Raw genomic sequence first — 27594 nt, 5'->3', positions numbered from 1 at the left:
AAGCATCTTACTTGAGCAGGAATTTCTTTTTCCCCCCCAATCAGACCAAGGGGCCCCACTCTGACCATTAACAGGGATTCTCCCCCCCCCCCAAGAATTCCCCGATTAAGGAATTTTCTTCCTGACAGAAGAGCTCTGTGTTCAGAAGAAGCCAGATTTGGATAATGTCTTAGGGCATTTACTATAGGTGGGGACAAATGCTGGTATTAGAACTAAAGAATACGGACAAGGTTATCCCATGTGCACACCCACACTCCCTCCCGGTAAAGGTGTAGTGATGAAAATGAGGTAAATGTTGGCTGCCGTGTTATCTCCCTATTGATTATCAATTAAGAGCTCTGGCTTCCACAGACGAAGGGATCTCCTCCCCGTCAGCTCCCTGCCAAAGCGGTACGGAATCTACCGAAACACCCCCAATTCCTCACAAGTTGAACAAAAAACAACACCCCCAAACCCTACCAGCACACAAGACTTAGTAACAGATGGGATTTCGGGCTTTTGGTAGAAGAGTTTACCACAGAACAGAGCAGGCAGCACGGCTGAAGTGCTGGTTAACTGTTAGAATACAAGTGTGCCCTCCTAAAGTTTGGGAAACTACATGAGTCCAGAAGTGGATGGGACACAGAGGCAGTTATTACAACACATGCAAACACCTTCGTAAATTTACTCTGGCCTCTGCTCGCTCACATTACTTCTCCTCTGCATGCTGCTGCTGATGTCTAATCAAATAATCTTTCCGGCTAAAACCCCGACCGCACTCCTCACACTCGTAAGGTTGCCGCCCCGCGTGGATTCTCTGGTGTCTGAACAGCTGATCCCTCTCGCTGAACCCCCTGCCACACTGCGAGCACTGATATGCGCAGGAGGAGCCATGAGATTGTAGGTGGGCCATCAAGCTGTCTTTCCGAAAGAAGGATTTCTCACACTCGGGGCACTGATAGGGTTTCACTCCGATGTGAATTTTCTTATGGCGGAGCAACTTATTCCTCCAAGCGAAGCATTTCCCGCATTCGTCGCATTTGTGGGGTTTTGCTCCCGTGTGGATGTTTTCATGATCATGGAGGAGACATTTTGCTGAAAAAGATTTTTTGCATACTCTACACTGATGCTTTTTTGCACGGGTCTTCCGATGTGTCACAAGTCCAGATTTGTAGCGATACGCTGCCCCGCTTTTTGAATACAAGAATCTTTCTGCTTGTGGTGCTTCCTTCATCGTTAGCTTCCCTTTTGCCAATTTCATACTAGGCTGGTTCTTGGACTTCCACCTTCTGTCATTAATCACGACCGTCACAGAAGCGACCCCAGGGGTTATTTCCGCCGATGTCTCACCCATTCTCTTTAGAGTAGCTCTTACCTGCGGGGAATTCTCTACCGCCATCTTGTTTGGCTTACTGCTGCCTGAGGGGAAAAACAATCCAGACATGAGACAGCTCCAGTCAAGGAACTACCAAAAACACAGAAAGGGACAAGTCAGCTGGGCCTCTAATCCCTGAACGATCCACTGACACTCCTTCAGGAACTGTGGTTTTATCAGCAACACCTATTTATATTGAGGCATTCTCTCACGCGATGGCAGGAATGAGCAGGAAGAGGCAAGCCTACACTTTGCTTCCTGATACCAGAATTTTTTTTACACCCTGCCTTCCAATGTTTTTGCTAAATTTTGGAAACAGGATACATTTCCAAAGATCCAATTGAAGCTTGGATTGAAGTACAGAAAGTGAAATGAAGCTTACGTTATGATTAAGTTTTTTGCTACAAGAAAATTTAATTAATTAATTAATGCAGACTTCCTTAATTAGCTGAACAAAGCTGAATAATTAGAAATTAATGTTGGTGGTTGTCACTGAAAAGAGGTGCCTATCAGGAAGCTAAAGATGCCAAGACAGGCGAACTGGCAACTAGGGTATGGCAAGACAGGGCAGAAGGAATAGAGACCTCCCGGGATTCCCCAGTCTGTTTTGGAAGAGCCGTGGGCTGTATTAAACCAATGCCTGGGATATGTCCACCAGGAAGGAGGGAGCAATGGGTTGAACTTAAATTCCTTTCTTTCCTAGTCTGAGACCCCAAAGACGCCCATGGGATTGGGAAAGAACCTAGAGAACTGCTAATGGTAGGCCAAAACAAGTCATCAAATTTCTGCAGAAAGAAAAGTGAGCCAGGGAGGCAAGTGCCCCTTTCACCAACCAGCAGCACACCAACCAACCAACCTGCTTCAGTTTTCTGACTCCCCACAAATGAGGTTTCCTGGCCATCCCTGTGGATTTTCCGGTGCCTGGAGAGGTTTGAAGGCCACTTAAAGGCTTGCCCACACTCTTCACAAAGGAAAGGCTTCTCCTCTGTGCGGCTTTGCGTCGGTTTAACAAGGCCAGACAATTTATGAGTTCTTTTCCCACCCCTCCGGGCTGCGACGCTCTTCCTGCCGCTGGAACTGCTGACGGACGAGTGACTTCTCTGGTGGAAAAGAAAGGCCGAATTCTGCGTGTAGGCTTTGCCACACTGGAGACATTTGTAGGGCTTCTCCCTCTTGTGGACGTTCACGTGCCTGAGTAAATCAGACAAGTAATAGGTCCTGTGCCCGCATACGTTACACTTGTGTTTCTTTTCTTTTTGGTCGTATTTGCCATACTTGCTTTTCTTCGCAGCCGCCATTTTCAGACCCTGCCGCACCCTTCCACGCATCTTCGGACGCAACTTTGAGGTAGCCCTGACCTTATGGTACTCGATGTCCTCGGAGGCAGCATCCGGGGATTCTTCTGACTGTGTCCGAAGGAAACCTCCTGATTTGGTCCCTCCCTTCTGAAAATTCCTCTCCAGAATGTGGATCAACTCTTCTTCATCTGCAAGGATAGAAAATAATAATAATATTATATATATATTTGGCTAAAGTAACATGAAGAAAATTAATATGCTTTCTCACACAATGCTGGAGAGTCCCTGTTTCAAACGCCGACATGAGCAATGGATTACTCCTATTTTAACTAAACTACCCACCACTGTAACAGGTGATAAATAGTCCTCTTTTTGCTGGTGGAGAGAGATCCAAGTATAACACCGGCAGTGGCCAAGTGTCTCCCCACCTTATTTTCCTTAAAGGAACAGGGGGAAAAACCTCCCTGTTAACTGCTCAAAACCAGTGGGTCATGGGAGCTAGGAAGTACGAAAAAAACAATTCAGGGGTGTGGCATCTCGTCACATAGACACACACAAAGCTGCCTTATTTTGAAGCAGACCATGAAGGTCAGTATTGTGTATTCAGACAGGCAGTGGTTCTCCAGGGTCTCCAGGCCTCCTACCTAATGCTTTTAACTTGGAGATGCCAAGGACTGAACCCAGGACCTTCTGTGTGTCAAACAGATGCTCTGCCAGTGAATCACGCCCCCTCTCCTCGTCTTGCAGAAAGAGACTATTAGCTGATTTACTTAAGCTTTTTGCACAAACTGCTTTTAATTTTATTAGATCTTTATGTAGGGTCGCCAGGTCCTTCTTTGCCATCAGTGTGAGATTTTTGGGGCGGAGACTGAGGAGGGCAGGGTTTGGGGTGGAACTTCAATGCCATGGAGTCCAATTTCCAAAGCTTCCATTTTCTCCAGGGGAACTGATCTCTAACGGCTGGAGATCAGAGATCTCCAGCTAGTACCTGGAGGTTGGGAACCCTACTTTCACCCCACCCTTTCCTGACCAGGGCCAGCTCACCCAGAACAGTTGTTCGGAGTGCTTCACAATACAACACAGAAGAGCAATCAGCAATTACCTCCCCCCCAAAAAAACTTTTAGAGCCCGAGTGCCCAAACTGCAACCCAAACCCCACTTATTTACCGCCAAGTGCCAACACGGCAATTTAAACATGGCAATTTAAGCCAACACGGCCGAAAGCATCTACCGCAGGGGTGGGGAACCTTTTTCCTGCAAAGGGCCATTTGCATATTTATAGCATCATTCCGGGGCCATACCAGGTGTAGCTCTCCCAGGAACTGGGAAAGGAAAGAGAAGGAAGGAACTGGGGAAGAAAGGATGAAAGGGAGGGAGGGAGGAAGAAAGGAAAGGAGAAGGGGGAGAAAGGATGGAGGGAGATGGCAGGCCCTTCTCTGGCGGACGTGCAGCTGTTGAGGGGCCGCCTGGAAAACCGCCGGGGAGAGGCGCCTGAGGAGGACGACAATGGCGACAGCTGTGGCCTGGACCTGGTCTTTTGGGAGTCGCCTGAGGGGGACGAGGAGCTGCTGCTGCTGCTGGAGCCTGTAGGAGGAGGCCCAGCCTCCTTGCCGCTGGCCTCCCCACCGCCTGTCAGCTGTTGGGGGGCGGGAGGAGGGGAAAGAGGAAGAAGCCAGCCGCCTGCATACGAGGCACGAAGCCTTCAGCCCTGCTGATGCGTGTGCACGCAGGTGGGGGGAGAAAGGCGGTGTGTTGGGCACTCTTCCCTGCCGGCCCCCTCAAAGGCCCCCGCCAGTGGCAGCAGCACCGAGGCCAGCCCGGGGGGATGACAGCGGGGGCGGTGAGGCCAGAGGCAACGACGCCGGGGCTCTAAGCTCCAGCAGCAGCTCCTCTTCGCTGCCTTCCTCCTCCTCGTTCCCCTCAGGCGGCTCCCAAAAGTCCAGCTCCAGGCCACCGCCGTCAGAAGGAGGCTTCGGCCAGGAGAGTGCCGCCTAGTCCCTTGCCCCCACCCCAGTTCCCCTGGCCCTGCCCCCGGGAGAGGGCCCCCGCCCCTTCTACTGCGCCCAGCCCGGCCTCTGGAGGGAGGCGTCGGAGAGGATGCCTCTTCCGAAGGGAGCGCAGCACGGCCGCCACGCAGAAAGGCTCCGGCTGCTGCAAGCGGAGGAGCGCCCCGCCCGCCCCGTCCATGGCGACGGCTCCCCACGTGTGCCCAATGCATGCCATGCGTTCGCCAACACGGTCCTATGAGGAAAGGTTGAAGGAGCTGGGTATGTTCAGCCTGAAGAGAAGACTGAGAGGAGATATGATAACCACGTTCAAGTATGTGAAGGGCCGTCATATGGAGGCTGGTGCCGAGTTGTTTTCCGTTGCCTCAGAAGGTTGGACCAGAACCAACGGGTTGAAATTAAATCAAAAGCGTTTCCGTCTAGACCACTGGTTCCCAACCAGGGGTCCATGGACCCCCAGGGGTCCGCGAGAACTAAATTAAGGTCCGCGAAACAAAGTTATAAACCCATAATAAATTAATATTTTCAATTAAAAGTTCTCTATTATAAAATATATATATTCAAATATAATTCTAAGTTTAATGTTTAACTAACAGTTATGATTAAAGTTTATTTTCAAATTCCTGGAATTTTTATTTTGAACCTTGAGGTCCCTGCACCGAACAAAAAGGTCCTAGTGGTCCCTGGTCAAAAAAAGGTTGGGAACCACTGGTCTAGACATTAGGAGGAATTTTTTAACTGTTAGAGTGGTTCCTCAGTGGAACAGGCTTCCTCAGGTGGTGAGCTCTCCTTCCCTGGAGGTTTTTAAGAAGAGGTTGGATGGCCATCTGTCAGCAATGCTGATACTATGACCTTAGGCAGATGATGAGAGGGAGGGAACCTTAGCCATCTTCTGGGCATGGAGTAGGGGGTCACTGGGGGTGTGATGGGGAGGTAGTTTGGACCAGATGACCCAGGGGGTTGGACTAGATGACCCTGGTGGCCCCTTCCAACTCTATGATTCTATGTGGTGGACTACCCTCAGACACACCCACCTTCCAGAATGACGTCGCATTCTGCTAGACCGGGACCAGGAGCGGGCTCCTTAGGGTAGTTCTTGTGGTTTCTCTGGTGCTCGGAAAGGTGGGCCGCCCACCGGAAAGTTTTCCCACAATCGTAGCACTCATAATTTTTCACTCCGGTGTGGACTTTTGTGTGGTTAAGCATGTCCGAAAACCTTAGGAACTTGCGCCCACATTCCAGGCATGGGTGTTTCTTTCTTTTTGGACGGCCCACTGCTCTTCTGGAAAAGGCACCCGTGCCGGGCGGGTCGGACTCCTCCTGTTCCTCGTCTTGAAGCTCGTCTGGCTTCACCGTCAACGGGGACCTAACTTCGTAACCCTGGGGGGAAATGGCACCGGGGGCTTCTATGGGCCACGTCCCAAATTCATCTTCTGACTTGATCTCTTCCTGCTTCACTTTACACAGCTGCTCGTCGCCTGCAAGGGGATAGTAAACAAACAGATGACAACTTTGAAAATCTGATCGTGTCTGATGATTAAGGTCTTCCTGCTCCTACTTAGCACTATCAATTGACAAAGTTAGCGAGAAATGCAACTGGTGTATTACAAATGGCAAATCTCAGCTATTCAGTGAAATCAGATGTGCGGAAATTTCTGAACATGAAGGTATCTGGAGTAGTGGTTAAGAGGGGTGGTTTGGAGAGGTGGATGCTAATCTGGTGAACTCGGTTGGTTTCCCCACTCCTACACATGAAGCCAGCTGGGTGACCTTGGGCAAGTCACACTCTCTCAGCCCCACCTACCTCACAGGGTGTCTGTTGTGGGGAGGGGAAGGGAAGGTGATTGTAAGCCGGTCTGATTCTCCCTTAAGTGACAGAGAAAGTCGACATATAAAAATCAACTATCCTTCTTCTTTTTTAATGATAGTGTCACTCCTCCCCCTTCCCAGTAAACTTGCAAACATGAGAAAACTGGGAAGTCAGTGGCATTTATTTTTTTTAACCTGGAGGTTGGCAAAAATATATCAGAATATGTCGAATGGATGCCAGTTTTGGCCGAACAGAAAAAATTCAACTTTTTCAGCCTATATTGTAGAAAGGTGGAGCCCAAACTTTTTGAAAGAATGGAATTGAATGCTATGTTCTATCAAGAGTAGGCGATGGGGTTGGCCCAGAAAACTACTGGATAGCTTGCATTTTTTATTTAGCCATCTTTCTACCTAACAGGAACTCAAGGGGACTTACAATGCAAACAAAATACAATACATAAAAAAACCACTAGTTAAAATTAACAATTTAGTTAAAAACTGCTGGTAGTCGGAAGAACTAGTCAACTGATCAACATGTCAGGTCCAAAAACCCAGTTCTTAACGACCAGATACCTATTCATAGAATCACAAAGGGACTACCAGGGTCATCTAGTCCAACCTCATAAGGAAGGCCATGCTGGATCAGACCAAGGCCCATCAGGTCCAGCAGTCAGTTCACACAGTGGCCAACCAGGTGCCTCTAGGAAGCCACAAACAAGACGACTGCAGCAGCACCATCCTGCCTGTGTTCCACAGCACCCAAGGTAATAGGTATGCTCCTCTGATCCTGGATAGCAGAGTTTCTCAAACTTTTTGAGTCATGGAGCACTTTTCAAGAGAGAAATTCATCATGGAGCACTAATTTTCACCTAGCACCTATATACTAAACTGAATGACAGTAGTATTTTTCTTTCCAATCTCTTCACAGAGCACTAGATGTTTTACAGAGCACCAAGTGCCCCTTGGAGCACAGTTTGGGAACCTCTGCTGTAGAGAACATGTATGCATCTTGACTAGTAGCCATGGATAGCCCCACTCCTCCATGAGCATGTCCACTCCCCTCTTAAAGCCTTCCAAGTTACCTCACCCCCACACCCCCAGTGACCCCTACACCATGCCCAGAAGATGGCAACAATAACAAAAACCCTCCAGGATCCCTGGCCAATCTGTCAAAATGCTGAACTTCCGGAGGAAAAGAGTGTAGTAGTCACCTTCAAAGGGAAGTGAATGGCACCTGTATGTGTGTTTGTTTCAGGTGAGTGAGAGCAGAAACATGCAATCACCTAAAATCTTGGACCCAGGCTTCTTTGTTGGGTAAGCAGGTGGCAGCTGTGACCAGGAGGGTCTTTTACCAGCTTTGACTGGTTTGCCAACGGCAGCCTTTCTGGGCAGAAAGCTACCTGGCCACCGTGGTGCCCAGCCCTGGTTACATCTAGATCAGATCACTGCAATGCACCCTACGTGGAGCTGCCGTTGAGAATCGTAAGGAACATTTATCACTCCAGTCTTGGTCCACCCACATGGCTCCCGATCTGTTCCTGGGCATGATTCAAGGTGTTGGCCCTAAGCTTTTAAACCCTGTACAGTCTGGGACCAACAGAGATGCCTACTCCTTTATGAACCTGCGTGACCAAGTCCTATGAGGAAAGGTTGAAGGAGCTGGGTATGTTTAGCCTGAAGAGGAGAAGACTGAGAGGGGACATGATAACCATTTTCAAATACTTGAAGGGCTGTCATATAGAGCAGAGCTTCTCAAACTTTTTCCACTTGCGGCCCCTTTTTGCCCAAGAAATTTTTAGGGGACCCCAGGTATATAAGGTACCGTATATACTCACGTAAAAGCCGACCCGAGTATAAGCCGAAGCACCAAATTTGAGGCCAGAAAAGGGAATTTTTAATTGACCCGAGTATAAGCCGAGGGTCGAAAATGCTGCGCTCTAAAATGGCGGCGCCAGGACGATCTCGCCCCTGCCCCAGGTCGCCCTCCTGCCCAGCCCCTCCAGACCCACCCCGACCCCAGCGCCATCCAAGGGGGGGAGGGGGAAGAGCCCGTGAACCCCCTACTCACCAGGAGAGGCGGCGATGCTGCGCTCTAAAATGGCGGCCGCCATTTTAGAGCGGGAGGACAAGGCCCACGGATCAGCTGGCAAACGGGAGGACCGACCCAGGTGAGGTGGGGGGGTGGGGGGGAAGAAACCGCCGCCGTTGCCACCCAGCAGAAGGCACAGTGGGGTGGGGGGGGAAGAAACCGCCGCCGCCGCACAGAAGGCAAGATCGGGGGGGGGGGAAGGCGGGACAGCCCGCCCATCAGCTGGCCAGCGGGAGCGGGCTGGGAGAGGGCCTGGCAGGAGATTCAGCACGGCTCCAAAGAAACCGCCGCCTACCGCGAATTACCGTATTGACCCGAGTATAAGCCGAGGTGAGTTTTTTAAGCCAAAAATCATGGCTAAAAAACTCCTCTTATACGCGAGTATATACGGTATATAAAATAGGGTGGTTAAATCAGACTGAAGAGCTCCAAAAGGATTTCTGAAAACTGGAAGAATGGGCATTAAAATAACAAATGAGATTCAATGCAGTCAAGTGTAAAGTGATGCGTAATGGGGCAAAAAATCCTAGTTTCATATATACACTGATGGGATCTGTGCTGGCAGCAACAGACCAAGAAAGAGATCTTGGGGTGGTAGTGGATAGCTCAATGAAGATGTCAACCCAGTGTGTGGCTGCTGTAAAAAAGGCAAATTCCATGCTGGCCATAATTAGACGAGGAATAGAGAATAAGACTGCTGACATAAAACTGCCTATGTACAAATCTATGGTGAGACCACACTGTGTACAGTTCTGGTCACACCTCAAAAAGGATATTGCAGAGCTTGAGAAGGTGCAGAAAAGAGTGACCAAAATGATCAGGGGACTGGAGCAACTGCCTTATGAGAAGTGGTTAAAAAGCTTAGGGCTTTTTAGCTTGGAAAGAAGGCGGTTAAGGGGAGACATGATAGAAGTCTATAAAATTATGAATGGACAGGGAGAAGCTTTTCTCCCTCTCATAATTCCAGAAAGTGGCGTCAGCTGCTGAAGCTGGAGATTCAAAACTGATAAAAGGAAGTATTTCTTCACACAACTCATACAAAGTTACCGCACTTGTATTCCCAGCGATGTATTAAGAGTTTGAAAATGTTATAAAAAATACTGTTCGCACTTTCTATGTGTTCCCACTGATGTATTAAGAGTTTGAAAACGTTATAAAAAACAGTGTCCGCACTTTGTTTGGCCCCTTTAGCTGTGAAGACGTCTTCCAACCATTTATAAGCCGTGGTATCCAAAAACCCTTTTAAAGCGATTTTTTTTAATAACATTTTCAAACTCTTAATACATCGCTGGGAATTCAAAGTGTGGTAACCCCCATAGTTAAACTGTGGAACTCCCTGCTCCAGGATGTGGTGATGGTTGCCAACTTGGAAGGCTTGAAGAGGGGAGTGGACATGTTGATGGAGGAGAGGGCTATCCAAGGCTACTAGTCAAAATGAACACTAGTCTCTCCAGGATCAGAGGAGCATGCTGAACATATTAGATGCTGTGGAACACAGGCAGAATGCTGCTGCAATGCCCAGCAAGAACATGCCCCCCATGCACGCTCTCCAGGAGCAGAGGGCACCAGCACTGCCACCGCGGCTGCAGTTTCCCGGCAGGGCAGTTTCACCGCCTTTGCCCATTCCCAGGCGCTGAGTGTGACCTGACGAGCCCTCTGCGTGTGGTGCCAGGCGAGGCAGGACAGGAGGCCGCAGGATTCAGCGAAGGGGAGGCGGGCAGAGAGTCCCTTCTGGGCCAAGCGACCCCCTCCCCAAACCTGGAAACCGCTGACTGAAGCTCCAGGCTGGGGGTGGCGGGGGGGCAAGGCTGGTGGATTCGGGGACTCGAGGACAGGCTCGATGGATGAAACGGAAAATAGCGCAGACAGAAAGGTGCTGCTCGTTGATTTACCTTTTCTTGGCACATGTGGATAAGAACATAAGAAAGGCCCTGCTGGATCAGACCAAGGCCCATCAAGTCCAGGAGTCAGTTCACACAGTGGCCAACCAGGTGCCTCCAGGAAGCCACAAATAAGACCGCCACAGCAGCTCCATCCTGCCTGTGTTCCACAGCACCCAATATAATAGGCATGCTCCTCTGATACTAGAGAGAATAGGTATGCAGCATGACTAGTATCCATTCTAACTAATAGCCATGAATTGCTATTATTTTTTGCCTGGTCAGACCCCATGGCCCTCGGAGACCCCTTCCCATTTGTTGCGGGGCCTCACTGCTGTATGCTCACAGAGGGGCTCCTGGCTGCCGACTTTGCGAAGGCAGACCCCCTGCCACCCCGCCGCCCTCCTCTGGCCCGCGCACCACCCACAGGCCACAGCTCTGGGCTAAGATGCTGGCCTAAGCAGTGGGGGCTGGCCAGGCACAAAAGCCCGGCCAAGGGAGACGCAGCTGGCGGCCACCACCCCCACCCCGCAGGTAGCTGCTCCACCCGCCTCTTCTGTCCTTCCCAGGGCCGTGGGGGGGGGGAGCGTGGGGGCCACCCACAGCAGGTGGGGGCCTGCAGAAGGGCAGCGCCCATTCTTGCTCCTTGCTCGGGGCGGGCTCCCTGCTGCTGCCCTCGGAAGGCCCTCGCCCGCTCCGGAGGGGAGCTGGCCAGCGCCCCCCTGCACTGCAGCCTCCTCCCCACCAGCTGCCCCGCGAGGGGCGCGGCACAGCATTCCCACGGGCAGGGGCGGGGAAGGAAGCGAAAGGGCGGCAGGGAACTGAATGCCGCTGCGGGTTGGTCTGTCCGGCGGGAGCAGGGCAGCGGAGGGGGGGGGGAGGAGAAGAGGATGGGCGGGAGAAGGGAGGACAACTTGCTTGGCGCCCAACTCCTTCACAGCGAGACAAGCAAGTTGGTCCTCCCCTCTCCCACCCGTCCTTCTTTTCTCCACCCCCACTTCTCCTTGTTGTCGGTGCTTCCTGCTTTGCTTTTTCGCGACCCCAAAAATGCATTTACGCGGCCCCCAATGGGGTCGCGACCCAGTTTGAGAAGCTCTGATATAGAGGTTAGTGCTGAGTTGTTTTCTGTTGCCCCAGAAGGTCGGACCAGAACCAATGGGTTGAAATTAAATCAAAAGTTTCCATCTAGACATTAGGAAGAAATTTCTAACAGTAAGAGCAGTTCCTCAATGGAACAAGCTTCCTCGGGAGGTGGTAAGTGCTCCTTCCCTGGAGGATTTTAAGCAGAGACTAGATGGCCATCTGTCAGCAATGCTAATTCTATGAACTTAGGCAGTTCATGAGAGGGAGGGCATCTTGGCCATCTTCTGGGCATGGAGTAGGGGTCGCTGTGTGTGGGGGGGAGGTAGTTGTGAAATTCCCGCATTGGGCAAGGGGTTGGACTAGATGACCCTGGTGGTCCCTTCCAAGTCTATGATTCTATGACCGCTATGGTCATCTTCGTAGGCCCTACTTTTAACTTTTATGGCTTTCAAATCTGCTGCCCTGTATGTTGGGAGGTGCTTAATTGATCTTTAACAGACTTAGGTCATATACGCATGGGTACTTGGACTCGCGTTCACCCCGTCTAACTCAGTTGTTCCTTGGAGTTCTGCATGAGTTTTCCATCCATTACAGATGACCTCACGCCCAGCCCTCACAATGTTCGGGTCTTCCCAATCCTCTGTTAACCTAACTCTTCCCTCTCCCCTAAGCTCAGCCCGGCTGAAATCTCTGTGCAGAAGGCAAAGTGTGGGAAACAGAAGCTGGCTTTCTCTCACAGCCAATCACAAAGCAGCTTCAAAGAGGTAGGGATTCAAATGCTTCCTGCGGGCTCTTTCTGAGCAGAAGAAAGGCTTTTTAAAACCGAGGCTTGGATTCCCCCCCCCCTTCTTTCAGATTGCCCTGTTTTTTGTTCTGAAATGCTTTTTTATGCAGCAATTGGTTATTTTTTTTTGGGGGGGGAACTGTCTCTCACAGTGAGCACTGCAAAGTAAGCCAATTACAAAGCAGCATTTAAAGGGGTGGGACTTGATTTGAGTTTGGAGACTGCTGGTGCAGAGATTCCAAACAGGAAAGTGTGGGTCCAGCCAGCAACGAACCTCAGGTAAAACTCCCATGCATAAATGACCAGACTGAAACAATGCAGACCTCACGAGTTAGGTCAAGCGCCTACACCGTCCCATCTCACCCACCTGTGTGTGTCACCCGATGTTCCGCAAGAGCAGGTCTTTTGGCGCAACATGTCCGCCGGTGCGCAACGAAGTTCGTTGACCATCTGAAAGCCCTCTGGCATTTTGGGCACTCGTAGGGTTTTTCACCCGTATGAACCTTCATGTGCTGAATGAGGTCTGCAGGCTTCATACATCTCCTCCCGCATTCTGGGCACACGTGATTCTTCAGGTCTGAAGGTTTCGCCTCTGGGACGTCCCCTGGGGGCTTCCTTGGACGCAGTCTGGAGGCGATGGGGGTCGCCTTGCAAGCCCTGGTAGCCTCTGAAAGGGTGTCTGGGGACTGTCCTAACAACTTTGCAACCCTGTATTTTGATTCGGTCCTTCCCCGGTGAGCATGGTGTGTGATTTCTTCAACAGCTGCAGCAACAGGTAATTTCAAGATGGAAGATTAGTTAATGTGAGGTCAGATCCATCAACAGCTATTAGCCACAATGATTAGGTGGACACTCAACATTCACAAGTTCACAAGTTTAGAAGAGACCACAAGGGCCATCCAGTCCAACCCCCTGCCATGCAGGATCCCACAATCAAAGACTCCCGACAGATGGCCATCCAGCCTCTGCTTAAAGACCTCCAAAGACGGGGACTCCACCACCCTCCGAGGCAGCACAGAGGAAGTAACTCTGAATACCAGTGCTGGGGGAAAGCTATAGAGGAAGGTTTTGGCCTTTGGACTCTGCTTGAAGGCCTCTGGGTGGGGAAGCATCTGATTTGCCACTGAGATAAACTATATCAGGGTCCCCACCCCTTTAAAAAAATAGTTTATTCATAAAAATGGATAGTCAACAATAAATATATACATAAACTGAAAACAAATAGTCCCATAATAACATAAAGTCACACAATACTTTACAACCCTTTCTCGCTTAACCAAAACTGTATCTTATTGTAAGGTGGACATTTCCATCCTTTGAATTGTTCTTCTCCATAACAGGGATGGGGCTGTGGCTCAGTGCAAGGGCAACTGCTTGGCATGCAGAAGGTCCTAGGTTCAATCCCTGGCACCTCCAGTTAAAGGGACCAGGCAAGTAGGTGATGTGAAAGACCTTCTCTGCCTGAGACCCTGGAGAGCTGCTGCCGGTCTGAGTAGACAACACTGACTTTGATGGACCCAGGGTCTGATTCAGCAGAAGGCAGCTTCATGTGTTCAGATCTACACTATCAATTTCATCATTCACTAAAATATATACCTCTTTTATTTTTGAAATCCAGTCCTGTATCTTAGGGGAGGTTTTTTTGTTCCACTGCCTAGCAAAGACCATTCTAGCTGCAGTTAACATATGTAACGCTACTATCCATTGGTCTTTTGGAATATCAGGAAGATAGCTCAATTTAAGCCAGAAACCTTATTATTGAATTTGTTTCCTCAACCCAATTGACACAATTTTTACAGCCTGTTTCCAAAAAAATCGATGCCCTTATGCAAAGGGTGCCCCGGCCTTTTTGAGCCTGTGGGCACCTTCAGAATTATGACGCAGGCGCAGCCACAAAATGGCTGCCTCGGGAGACAGAGCCAACCACAAAGTGTCTGCCGCAGCTTACTTCTGTGAATAGTGAAAACCCCTGTGCTCCCGTGGCACCTGCTGCCATCAACGTCTAAAAAAACAAAAAAATCTGCCCAGCCAATCAGAAGCCTTGCTAGGCAAAAACCTCACCTGGCCTTGCCCCTCTTTCTAAGAACACTTGGCGGGTGCCAGGCAAGGGGTCTGTGGATGCCACGGTGCTCGCGGGCACCACAGAGGGAGACCCCCAAACTAGACAGACCACTGGACTGAGCTAGCACAGATGCTCTTATGAGTCACCCCTCCCAGCCTTTTTTTCCCCCAAGCGGGGGGAAAAGTATGAAGAAGCAAACCTCGAAGCGACTGGAAGTTCACACTTTCAGGTTCATCACTTGTTCTCTCTCTACGCGGCACCTGAATGTGTGAACTAATTACACTGAACAGGCATAAAACTGGGTGGAGGAAGCAGTGAAAAGACCCGCCTGACCACCGGAAGCCTCTCTGCTGTTCTGGTTTGGCTTGTCTTTTTCCTCTCTTTGTGTACAGGACAGCCCCCACCCCCCAAAAAAACAGAATACGAATATGCTAAATAAATGACTGGAGATAACTATGATTGTATTTGGTACTTTCTAAACGCCAAGCTGATGCTCTACCACTAAACCATGGCCCTGACTCTGTGCACTATTAGATTCTTTTCAGTCCATTAACACGATAACAGGAGCCCAGTGGTGCAGAGTGGTAAGCTGCAGTAATGCAGTCCAAAGCTTTGCTCACGACCTGAGTTCTATCCCGACAGAAGTTGGTTTCAGGTAGCCGGCTCAAGGTTGACTCAGCCTTCCATCCTTCCGAGGTCGGTCAAATGAGTACCCAGCTTGCTGGGGGTAAAGGGAAGATGACTGGGGAAGGCACTGGCAAATTACCCCGCAAACATAGTCTTACCTAGTAAATGTCAGGATGTGACATCATCCCATGGGTCAAGAATGACCCGGTGCTTGCACAGGGGACCTTTACTTTTAACATGATAACTGGGGGGGGGGGGTCTCCTGTTTTTTGCTCCTACTCATTCAAAACTAATATAGATGACTGCATCTTACAGCCAGTGTGATACAGTAGTTAAAGTGGTTTCCAATCCCCGCTCGGCCACGGAAGCTTGCTGGGTGATCTTGGGCCAGTCACACTCTCAGTCTTACCTACTTCACAGGGCTATTGTGAGGATAAAAAATGGAATATAAGAAAGGCCCTGCTGGATCAGACCAAGGTTTATCAAGTCCAGCAGTCTGTTCACACAGTGGCCAACCAGGTGCCTCTAGGAAGCCCACAAACAAGACGACGGCAGCAGTATTATCCTGCCTGTGTTCCATAGTACCTAATATAATAGGCATGCTTCTCTGATTCTGGAGAGAATAGGTATGCATCATGACTAGTATCCATTTTGACTAGCAGCCATGAAGATGTCCACTCCCCTCTGAAAGCCTTCCAAGTTGGCAGCCATCACCACATCCTGGGGCAGGGAGTTCCACTATTTATCTAGGAGAAGAGAACTTCCTGGGGGCAGGGAGTTCCACAATTTAACTAGGAGGACAACAATGTAAGCTGCTTCGGGTCCCCGCTCGGAAGAAAGCTAGGCTATAAATAAAGTAAATGAAGACAAATGATCAAGTAAACGAAGAAACAAAACAAAGCGCAAAAGTAACGCCAGAAGACAGAGTTTCTGCAAAACGAGCGAAATGGCTGAGGAGCCACGAGACCCTCCACCATCGCAACCCACCTCTGCGCTTGACCTGCCTTCCGCGGGTCCTGTGGCAGCTTTTCATCCTCCAGTGCCTAAAAAGGCTCGACATCCAATAGAAGCTCCGGCCGCACTCCTCGCACGAATGAGGCCCTCCTCCTGGGTGGGTGTTCAGAGGCTTGGCAAGGGCGGGCGGCGGGATCACCCGCCTCCTGCGCACAGCGCCAACACGGCTCCCTTTCCTTCGACGGCTTACGGCTTTCCTCAAGGGCCGGATCCTCCGGCCAGGCCCGTGCATCTTCTTGTGGACCTCGAAAGAGGTGAGCTTCAAGAAAGTCCTCCCGCAGTCCAGGCACCGGTGGGGCCTTTTCCCATTGTGGACACTCATATGTCTCAGCAGTTCCGACACAAAATAGGTACGATGCCCACACAATTCACACTCGTGTTTTTTCTCCTTCTGCTGTTTGGGTGTTGCCGGGGAGGCTCTTTTTTTGCGGAGCTGCATGGAGGTTCCTCGAGCTGCGGGTCTGCCCGGCTTCACGCCTGGAGGTTCCCTAGGGCGCAGTTTCCTCTTGAGACTCTCGTTGCCGGTCTTGGGGCTCATGGGATCTGCCTCCGGGGAGCCTTCTGTTAAAGCCTCGAACGAGTCTTCCGTATCTGAATGTGCATCCTCGTAACTTTCTATCTTGATCTCGCCCAGAATTCTGCTCTCTAGTGGAAGAGAGGAAAGTAAAAAGGTTTGATTCCCCACTCCTCCACATGAGGGGCAGATTCTAATCTGGTGAACCGGGTTGGATTCCCCACTCCTCTGCATGAAGCTAGCTGGGTGACCTTGGGCTAGTCACACTCAGCCGCACCTACCTCATGGTGTGTCTGTTGTGGAGAAGTGAAGGTGACTGTAAGCCGGTTTGATTCTCTCTTAAGTGGTAGAGAAAGTTGGCATATAAAAACCGCCTTCTCTTCTCAAACATACCAAGAGTCATTGCGCCAGCAAGTAAGCCAGTTTGGCTCAGAAGACAGGGAGCTAAGTTGAGACCTGGGAGGCTTCTCAAATGGACTCCGAATACCACCAGTGGTCACCATTCTTCCCATTTAACAGACGGGAAGACATCTTGAATGAACATATTCAGTGGCTGGCCCCCTTCCAATGCAAAAGCTAGAGGGCTCTCCCCCGCCGCCTTGTGGTTCTGCTGCCTTTAAAACCAGCATGTTGTAGTTGTTAAGAGCAGCAGTTTGGAGCAGTGAACTCTAATCTGGAAAACCGGGATTGATTTCCCACTCCTCCACATGAGCAGCAGAGGCTAAACCAGGCTGGTTTCCGCACTCTTACACATGTTCACATCTTGTGCTAGTCACAGTTCTCTGAGCTCCCTCAGCCTCACCTACCTCACAAAGTGTCTGTTGTGGGGAAGGGAAGGTGATTGTAAGCCGGTTTGATTCTTCTTTAAGTGGTAGAGAAAGTCGGCATATAAAAACCAACTCTTCTTCTAACCAAAGGATGCTGTAACTACGGAGGCAATGACCCCAACTTCTCCCCAATTCATAAAGTGTCTGGAGTCATGTCATTAGAGGGAGGAGGAAGTGAACAGACAATAGGCCCAGGACAGTCAAGAGGAAATACTTAAGAAGAGCCCTGCTGCATCAGACCAGGGGTCCACTTAGTCCAGCATCCTGTCTCACACAGTGACTGACCACTTCCTCTGGAGGTCCAGCAACTGGGACTAAGGGCATGGCCCTTCCCTCATGTTACCTCCTGACACTGCATACAGAGGCTAACTGCCACTGAATGTGGAGGTTTTCCCTTCAGTCACCATGGCTAGTAACCACTGAGAAACATCTTCTCCATGAAGCCGTCGAAACCCCTTTTAAAGCTGTCTATGCCTGCAGCGATCACTACATCCTCTGGCAGCGAATTCCACATTTTAATCACTCGCTGCGTCAAGAAGTATTGCCTTTTGCCCGTCCAGAATGAATCCACTGTCCACCAGCTTCACTGGCTGCTCCTGAGTTCTAGTGTTTTGGGAGTGGGAGAAAAAAAGTTATCTGCCCCACTTCCTCTGCCCCACACACAATTTATAAAGCTCTATCATGTCCCCTCTTACTGTCTCTTTAAGAACATAAGAAAGGCCCTGCTGGATCAGACCAAGGCCCATCAAGTCCAGCAGTCTGTTCACAGTGGCCAACCAGGTGCCTCTAGGAAGCCCACAAATAAGATGACTGCAGCAGCACCATCCTGCCTGTGTTCCACAGTACCTAATATATTCGGCATGCTCCTCTGATCCTGGAGAGAATAGGTATGCAGCATGACTAGTGTCCATTTTGACTAATAGCCATGAATACCCCTTTCCTCCATGAACATGTCCACTCCCCTCTTAAAGCCCTCCAAGTTGGCAGCCATCACCACATTTTGGGGCAAGGAGTTCCAGAATTTAACTATGCATTGTGTGAAAAAATACTTCCTTTTATCTGTTTTGTAAACTGAAAAGTCCCACTCATCAGTCTTTCCTCATAGGAAGGTGCCCCAGGTACTTCTTTACTCAACGAGTAATTGTAGAACTCACTGCCACGAGCATAGAAGCCTTTCAAAGGGGATTACACAGATTCATGGAGGAGAGGTCCGTCGATGTCTACTAGCCATAAAGGGAACCTCCATAAACAGTGCCAGGAGATTGCATGGGAGGGTAAGTGCCAGGAGATGGCACAGGAGGGTCTCGGCTTCTAGGTTTTGTTTGCTGACCTTCCAAGTCAGATGGTTGGCCACTATGTGAAACAGGATTAGGGCTGCCCAGCCCCTGGTGGGGATGGAGATAACCTGCCCGTAGGTGAGAGAATTTGTTTGTGTTCCCCCCCCCCCAACAGCCTCATGTACTTATTGGAAGTAACAAAGGGTAGTTCAAGGAATCATTGGAAACTCTATGGTTTTACCAGAGCTTCTGGCAATTCTGGCAATTCACCTTTGCCACTTCTAATAAGTACTTCTGGTAAGTACACATCAGCTGTACTTTAGGGAAGGTTTCTTCATTGCCCGAGAGAGAGAGAGACGCAAATGTTCTTGCTGTATGGTAGAGATGCTAGTACATATATTGTTTCATTGTGAATATTATGATGATGCCAGAAATTGTTTAATTACTCCCCTGCTATCTTGGTTTGTACACTTTTACACCACTGAGGCGTCTTTGGTGGAGTATCTACTGGAGTATAAGGGGACTTATTTTGCACTCTGCATTAAAAAAAATTTCTCTCATGTCTGTTGGAAACAGAAGGCATTAATGATGAATCAAGGTGTTATGGGTAAATCTTCAGGTTAAGCAGCACGAACGGGATGCTGTAAGCAGGATCTGTATAATCATAAGATGTATATTTTATACTGGCCTTTGGCTGTAATAAGGTGAAGGAATACGCAAGGCTACATTAAAAAAAATTATCTTGTGACGCTGCAGGGAGGGGCTGTGGCTCAGTGGTAGAGCATCTGCTTGGCATGCAGAAGGTCCCAGGTTCAATCCCCGGCATCTCCAGTTAAAGGGACTAGGCGAGTAGGTGATGTGAGAGACCCCTGCCTGAGACCCTGGAGAGCCGCTGCCGGTCTGAGTAGACAATACTGACTTCGATGGACCAAGGGTCTGATTTGGTAGAAGGCAGCTTCATGTGTTCACTCCCAACTCTCCCGCCAGCTGCCAGGCACTGCCTGGTTTTTAAATGTGTTGTAAGCCGCTCTTAGTCTGACTTGTGGGAGAGAGAGCTACCTAAAAACCAAATTATTATTTATTATTAAGTCTGGGGCTTCTCACCCTCAGCATCAAACTCTTACCTGCAGGAAGGGCTGGAACAGTTTCCCCTGTCTCAGTAATATAGAAGATGCTCCTTTCTTGGTCGGGCTGAGAGATGATTTCTGGCGTGGGAACCAAGAGTTCTTCTTGGGTATGGGAAAACAGAAGACAAACAAACAGAAAAGATCAGGAGCCTGGCCCATTCTTGCCCTTTTCTGGCGTGAAATGGACTCCTGACAAGCAGGCTGATGAGCAAAACGCCCAACCCCTTCACAAATCTGGATAACAGACTAATGCAGGGCTCCGTACAGGGGGCTATCCTTGAAGCATGGAGAAAAGCGAGAGCAGACCTCCTGCTTATGAGGAGGGGCCCTCTGAAGCCACTTCCATCTTGTTAAGGAAAGCTGAAGCAGGCAGGAGGGAAGTGGCGTGTGTTGGGGTTCTCCACTCAAATCAACAGGCACTAATAAAGAAAGCAATACTATCACATGACAAATTACATTTACAGATGCAATGATTTTCAGATGGCTTTTAAAAAGAATTAAACAAATCCATGAAAATTATGGAAGTTACCGTCTATTGGTGGCTGTTGACCTTGACAGCTATATGGAATCTCCATGTGCAGAGGCAGTATACCTCAGAATGAACTGTGCGGGGTGGGGGGGGTTGGACTAGATGGCCTCCAGATCCACTCTAGAACCCCCTGGGGGGACGCAAAGCTGGGACAGGAGGAAAGAACAGACCAGGCAGACCTCGGGGGCCAATCCAGCAAGGGAGCGCTCTCTCACCTGCCCTTATGTTCATAGACTGCCTTTCCCTCTTTTCAGCCTTATTATTGGGGCAACTTTTAACTTGAATCTTAAAGCTCCATGAACCAACCATCAACACCACCCCCACACACCCCTCCCCCAACAATACCTCTCCCCCCAAAGGAGAAAAGGCTTACCTGAACCGCTGCCATGCCCGTAGTTCCCCTGTGCAATTTCCCAGTGCAAGGGCTTCTGATCAAGATTTACCATGGTCCAGCCACCCCTCTCCAAAGCCACACTCCTATCCTTCAAATTCGCAAACCCCTGGAAAACAAAAACCAGAAAACGTGCCCCTGCTCAGACCCCTAGAAACAAGCCCAAAGCACATGTACAATTGGTCTTTCAAATGGACCTTTACAGCCATATTTGGCTTGGGGCCAGGGTATGTTAAGGACCGCCTATCCCCATATAAACCTACTGGACCGCTACAGTCATCTTAAATCAAAAGTGTTTTCGTCTAGACATTAGGAAGAACTTTCTAACAGTTAGGAGCAGTTCCTCAGTGGAACAGGCTTCCTCAGGAGGTGGTAAGCTCTCCTTCCCTGGAGGTTTTAAAGCAGAGGCTAGATGGCCATCTATCAGCAATTTTGACTGTGACCTTAGGCAGCTCATGAGAGGGAGGGCATCTTGGCCATCCTCTGGGCATGGAGTAGGGATCACTGTGTGTGTGAGAGGGGGAGGTAGTTGTGAATTTCCTGCAGTGTGCAGGGGGCTGGACTAGATGACCCTGGTGGTCCCTTCCAACTCGATGATCCTATGATCTTTGGAGGCCCTCCTTTGGTTGCCACTGCCATCTGAGGCTGGAAGGGCAGCAACCTGAGAATGTAACCCATCTGGCATAGCAGTGAAAAGGGAAAACTCCATGCCAGGGATCCTTGGAAAGGAACCGACGACACGACTGCCAATACTGTAATGCCCCCGCAAGAGATCTACAGTGTGGCCTCATTTGGCATAGTGTGTGCCGCTCTGGTCACTGTTATCTCAAAAAGGACATTGGGGAGCTAGAAAAAGTACAGAAGAGGGCAACCAAGATGATAAGGGGGGTTGGAGCATCTTCCCTATGAGGAAAGGCTGAACAGCCTGAATCGTCTCAGTTTAGAAAAGAGATGACTAAAGGGAGCATGACAGAGTTTTGTAAAATTATGCATGGGGTAGAGAGTGGGGACAGACAGAACTTTCCCTCCCTCTACCAAAATACTAGGAGGGCATCCAATGAAGTCAGGTGGTAACTTCAGGAAGGACAAAAGGAAATACTTCTTTACACTTGAGAGCCAGCGTGGTGTAGTGGTTAAGAGCGGTGGTTTGGAGTGGTGGACTCTGATCTGGAGAACCTGGTTTGATTCCCCACTCCTCCACATGAGCGGAGGAGGCTAATCTGGTGAACTGGATTTGTTTCCCCCACTCCTCCACATGAAGCCAGCGGGGTGATCTTGGGCCAGTCACATTCTCTCAGCCCAACCTACCTCCCAGGATGTCTGTTGTGGGGAGGGGAAGGGAGGGTGACTGTAAGCCGGTTTGATCCTTCCTTATGTGGTAGAGAAAGTTGGCATATAAAAACCAATTCTTCTTCTACACAGCAAGTTATTAAAACGTGAAATTGACTGCCAGAGGATATAGTACTGGCCACAGGCAGACAGCTTTAAAACAAGATTAGTCAGATTCATGGAGGAGAGGTCTATCAGTGGCGACTATTAAAGAGAACCTCCACGTTAAGAAGTAAACCTCTGAATACCAGTGCCAGGAGGCAGCCTGGGGGAAAGCCTCGGCCTCTCTGCTCTGTTGTTGGCTCTCTAGAGCAGGGGTGTCGAACTCAATTGTTACGAGGGTTGGATATGACACAAATGTCACTTGGTTGAGCCGGGCCATGCCTCGCCAGCCCAGATGGAGAGTGTGTGTGGGGGTGGCTGCCTGGCCAGCTTGAAGCCAGATAAAAGCTCTCAAAGGGCCGGATCCCCTGGATCCCCTGCTTTAGAGTAACTGTGTTAGACAGGATGCTGGACTAGATGGAACGCTGGTCTGATCCAGCAGGGCTTTGCTTGTGTTCAAAGCCGTGGACTTCCCTCAGGGAGAGTCTTCTGTCCCCTTCCATCAATGTCTTCCACCAGCAGACGAAGACTTTCCTGTTCTATCTGGGATTCCCTTACTCGTTCTTATCGACCCTGCTTCCCATTCAGAAGAGTTGGCTTTTATATGCTGACTTTTGCTACCACGTAAGGATCAAACCGGCTTACAATCACCTTCCCTTCCCCACAACAGACACCCTGGGAGGTAGGTGGGGCTGAAAGAGCTCTAAGAGAGCTGTGACTAGCCCAAGGCCACCCAGCTGGCTTCATGTGGAAGAGTGGGGAAACCAACCCGGTTCACCAGATTAGTGTGTGCTTTTCATGTGGAGGAGTGGGGAATCAAACCTGGCTCTCCAGACCAGACTCCACCGCTCCAAACCATTGCTCTTAACCACACCACCACGCTGGCTCACATATTCTTAACTTGTTTGAACACTTTTATTGTTTGCCGCCTTTGGGACCGTAAGTTGGGCAGAAATGAGGCTTCAACATGTTTTAAATGAACATTTATCATGTTTTTATCCTGACCTTCAAGGAGTACAAAGCAGCATCCATCATTCCCAGGGTACCACTGAACCCAGTGAGGCAAGCTCTAGTCTAGTCAAAAGACAGGAACAGACTCAACTGTCACTCAGAGAGCTTCACAGCGGAGAGGTGGGGCGGCTACAGCCCATTCATACACTGTGTGCTAATACGCTATTTGACATATATTGCATCTCCTGGATGGTCACAAGTACCCCATCTTCCTCCCCCCAGGCTATTGGCACAGCTCCAACCATTCTCCAAGGAGCCCTCCTTAAAGAAGACAACCACTTAATTTGGAGCAAAGCTTCAAACTTTGCAGTGAGCGGTAGAAGTACGATCCACCCCATCGTCAGTGTTAATCAACACAAGACTGAGAATTTTATGTAATTTTGTTCAATCTTGTACTTCCAGCATTTAGTAGCTGTTTGACCCTGACAATTTCTTTTTCCTGTTTAACCTCATGTCTACGTATTCGACTTCTGCATGCACCTGTGGAGTCTAGTCCACAGCAGGTTGTGTCAGAACAAAAACTTTAAGGCTACAAAAGACTTTAAGGCTACGTTCTGGCCTAGACACCCTTGGGGTTATCGCACTTTGTATTCCCAGTGATGTTTTTTACAACATTTTAAAACTCTTAATACATCGCTTTAAAAGGGTTTTTGGATACCACGGCTTATAAATGGTTGCAAGACGTCTTCCCAGCTAAAGGGGCCAAACAAAGCGCGAACAGTATTTTTTATAACGTTTTCAAACTCTTAATACATTGCTGGGAATACAAGCGCGGTAACAGCGCCTGTTTTCCACCAAATGCCAGGGCACTGTGCAAACCAAAACATGTGCACACTAAAACAATCCACACATGTTCAGAAGTTCTTCTTAATCCAAGGCAGAATTTTCCGCTGAGAACAACCTACAGAGAATTGAGTTTTGCCTCCAAGCAGAACCCCAAAGCTTTGCTTTCAGCACTTCCAGAAGCTTTGCATACCTCAGTCAGACCTGCTCCGGCCATTCCATGTCTCTCATGAGAAAGCATGAAACCAGCATTCCTTGCGGACATCCTTTCACTGGCTGTAAAGCATAGGAAGAAGAAGAGTTGGTTTTTATACTCTGCTTTACCTTTAAGAAGTCTCAGAGTGGCTTACAATCGCCTTCCCTTCCCCTCCCCACAACAGGTGGGGCTGAGAGAGTTCGGAGAGAACCACAACTAGCCCAAGGTCACCCAGCTGGCTTCATATGGAGGAAGAGGAGATCAATGTTTCGTCTATTCCCTTCACTGCCTCTTTCAGGCAGGAATAAATACATTTTAAAGTAATAAGTTATCGCTGTAAGATAGGGTTGCCAACCTCCAGGTAGGGCCTGGAGTTCTTCTAGAATTAGAGTCAGCAACCCTACTGCAAAATCAGCCACTACCGCCCATTTGTGTACAACAACCCAATATTTATTCAAAACGGTCACACAATGTGACAAACCATTCATTCAGTCACATGAACCCATCACTCAGACAATTTTTGCCTCACGGCATGATTATCATCTACAACTTTGTATCTCCAATTACACTGCTAAAGATTAAGAGCACCTGAAGTTTTTAAACAGATTTCACCTTCATGGTTTTGACGGACTCCCGCGTTGTGCTGTCTAGCAGTGGCGTCTGCCCGGGGCCCTTCTGCCTCCAGCGAATTTATGGTAATCTGCTGCAAAGGCACCTGAGAAAAGCAACAAAAGTCCAGGTGAGAGCTGCAGATTAATGGCCTCATCGTGTTCTTAACTCGAATTTTCTTCCGGTTGCAACTGAAAGTGCTAGTCCCTTATTTTTAGCCTGTTCAACCCTACAGAGTTACATTCTTCTAAGTCTATTGAAGTCAATGATCTTAGAAGGGCACAACTTTATATTCAGGACCACACCGGACGTCAACAAGTAGAATAAATGTATTTATTTATTTAAAAGTTAATATCTTGCCTGTCCTCCGGGTTCAAGGCGGCTTACAGGAATAGTAAAAACAGCCCCAGCTAAAACCAAAGATAAAATAGTCAACACCAAATCACTCCCCCCACCCGGCCAAATTCTCACCGGCCATTTCCACATCTTGGCTGCCCGGCGGCCCATCATAAAGTCCTCTGCCAGAGCCACCACCTCGATGCAGTCCTCCGGCGCGCACTCCCGCACCCAGCTCTGGACTTCGGGCGGCAACATGGCCAAAAGCTGCTCCTGGATGATCAGCTCCAAGATCTGCTCCTTGGTGCGGCGCTCCGGCTTCAGCCACTGTCGGCAGAGGTCCTGGAGATGGCCGTAAATCCGACGCGGCCCCTCACACTCCTGGTAACAGCACTGCCGGAAGTGCTGCCGCTTGGACTCCGTCTGCACGGCGTCCCCGCGCAAGAGGGCGGCCTTCACCTTCCCGTAGTCTCCTCTATCTCTGGGATCCAGCCGGCAATAGACTTGCTCCATCCCTCCCCTGAGCGCCGGCAGGAGCCGGCCTACCCATTCTTCTCTAGGCCACCGGCAAGCCTCGGCCACTTGCTCAAAGGCAGCCAGGAAGGCTTTGGTGTCCTCCCACGGTGCCGCTTCGGTCAGCTGCGGGTTGCCCCACCCGGTGTGAGAGTGCTGCAGAGTCTTGAGAAACTGCTGCCACTGGGCTTCCCTCACCTGGGGCAAACTCTGCTCCGGCTGCTGGCTCGCAGATGGTCTCGGGACTTCTTTGAAGTACATCACCTGGACAATGCGTGGGACCTTCTCTGAGGCTTCCAAACTCTTCTCCATGTCAGTCTTCATTTTAGGACCACCTGCGTGGTGCTGGAACCAGACGCTCCAGCTAAGCGCCTGCTGGTGCCTTGAAGTCCAGGCACTGGCCTTTGGTGGTCAGAAATTTATTTCAACTGGCTGGTCCTACAGTTATGTTTCTCAGAATGTTGGAAATTTTAAATCTGCCCTTTTTCCAAAGGCATCCCTCCCCCACAAGGGGATGGATTTCCTAAAAGCAACGATCTTGCCTGCATAAAACAGAAAGGCAAATTAGAATGGAAATGGATGTAAGCATGATTTTAAAAAAACCTTCCCACCCAAGTGTGAATATGGTTAAACTACCTTACTTTAAGTGACAGCTTTATTTACTTCACTTATACGCTGCCTTTCTTGAAGACACTTTTATACCTTTAGAAACCATCCAATGTGCAGAATTTTTAGCATGTTTAATGAAAACCTCACAACTTCTCTCAATATGCTGGAGAGATTTCACTTGCTGCTTTCCTGCATCTTTACCCTCTTCCCTCCGTTCTGCCAACCCTGGTGCCTGTGAGAAGCATTCACAGTTGCCATATTGCTTTTTATAAAAAAGAAAACACCCCATTCCTATGCTTTCCCTTTAATTTAAGAACATAAGAAAAGCCATGCTGGATCTGACCAAGGCCCATCAAGTCCAGCAGTCTGTTCACACAGCGGCCAACCAGGGGCCTCTAGGAAGCTCACAAGCAAGACAACTGCAGCAGCACCATCCTGCCTGTGTTCCACAGCACCTAATACAATAGGTGTGCTCCTCTGATATGGGAGAGAATAGGTATGCATCATGACTAGTATTCATTTTGACTAGTAGCCATGAATAGCCCTCTCCTCCACTCCCTTCTTAAAGACTCCCAAATTGGCAGCCATCACCACATCCTGGGGCAGGGAATTCCACAATTTAACTATGCAATTTATTTATTTGCTGTGGGGGCGGGGGGGATGGCTTCATCTCTATACATCCCACACTTAAAGCGCACAAAAGCATGGCCAGTTTTAAAAAGTGACGACCAATGTCAGTTATGTAGGGCGGAAAATCTTCCACTGCTATATTTTTTTCTGGAAAATTTTCCACCCACATATGTTAACATAGTCTTATCTGTATCTTTTTATGCTGTTGTTCTGCGCTAAAACTATTTAAGTAATTAAGTTATTTCAATGTGAATAGGAAAAAAAATCCAATTCAAATTTCCCCCGGAAAATTCATATCACTGATCAGCACCCCTCCCCCTTGCGCATGCAATAGGGAAAGCCAATCAGAGACAGAGCTGAAGGAAGACAGCCAATCAAAAACCTGGCCACTCTGAGCCTCTCAGCCACTTCCGAATTTTCACCTTCCGCTGCATTATGTGAGCATTAGCTTTCCTAAGCTTGCAATTCAAAATTTCTTCTTTCCACATAACAAAGGCAGGTTACAAATTAAAGTTGTGAGCAAGACATTAGCGTGACAGCAGCCATTTTGAATCCACTCAGCCTTTTTTTTTTTTGGGCAGCCCTGGCTCCTGCAGTTTTAAAAAGCAGCCTGACCCACAGAAATGCAGCAGGCAAAAAAAAAAAAAAAAAAAAACCTTTCCCGCCATACAAGATATGCAGAGAAAAATTATCCACTGTTTCTCCAAGGTCAGCTGCTTTTAAAAGACATAGAAGCTGAGCCAGTTTAAACAAAAAGATGGCAATCTGCAGTTCCTCCTACAGGCAACAAGGAGAGCCAATGAGA

At 49.2% G+C, this 27594-nt stretch overlaps 1 protein-coding gene across 2 annotated transcripts; it reads right to left on the bottom strand.

Moving 5' to 3' along the window:
* Window positions 1-688: 688 nt before the first annotated feature.
* Window positions 689-25875, bottom strand: LOC130490536 (zinc finger protein 184-like). 2 transcript variants are annotated; one of them, XM_056864363.1, is made up of 8 exons: window positions 25173-25875; window positions 20654-20780; window positions 19749-19853; window positions 15980-16651; window positions 12671-13066; window positions 5693-6136; window positions 2207-2840; window positions 689-1394 (listed from the first exon to the last, which is right to left on the bottom strand). In XM_056864363.1, exons 1-8 carry the CDS (start codon window positions 25872-25874, stop codon window positions 689-691), a joined length of 3786 nt encoding a protein of 1261 aa, XP_056720341.1. In that variant the 5' UTR covers window position 25875. The 2 variants fall into 2 exon arrangements, 1 of the variants encoding a protein (XP_056720341.1); XR_008933838.1 differs by lacking the exons at window positions 689-1394; window positions 2207-2840; window positions 5693-6136; ... (2 more) ...; window positions 19749-19853; window positions 20654-20780 and adding an exon at window positions 24733-24807 and having other exon boundaries at window positions 25173-25283.
* Window positions 25876-27594: the final 1719 nt, after the last annotated feature.

The sequence above is a fragment of the Euleptes europaea genome, chromosome 1 (genome assembly GCF_029931775.1).
Source record: "Euleptes europaea isolate rEulEur1 chromosome 1, rEulEur1.hap1, whole genome shotgun sequence".
Taxonomy (NCBI): Eukaryota; Metazoa; Chordata; class Lepidosauria; order Squamata; family Sphaerodactylidae; genus Euleptes; species Euleptes europaea.
Note: the sequence above shows the minus strand (reverse complement) of the source record. Positions and strands in the feature narration are given on the sequence as shown.

Excerpts from the sequence above, each read along its gene's own strand:
- LOC130490536 (XM_056864363.1), bottom strand. The coding sequence starts at position 25,874 with ATGAAGACTGACATGGAGAAGAGTTTGGAAGCCTCAGAGAAGGTCCCA. Across the intron at positions 19,854-20,653 it reads CGGGCATGGCAGCGGTTCAG|AAGAACTCTTGGTTCCCACG; the intron begins GTAAGCCTTTTC and ends CCCATACCCAAG. Across the intron at positions 2,841-5,692 it reads ATGCGACGTCATTCTGGAAG|ATGAAGAAGAGTTGATCCAC; the intron begins GTGGGTGTGTCT and ends CTATCCTTGCAG.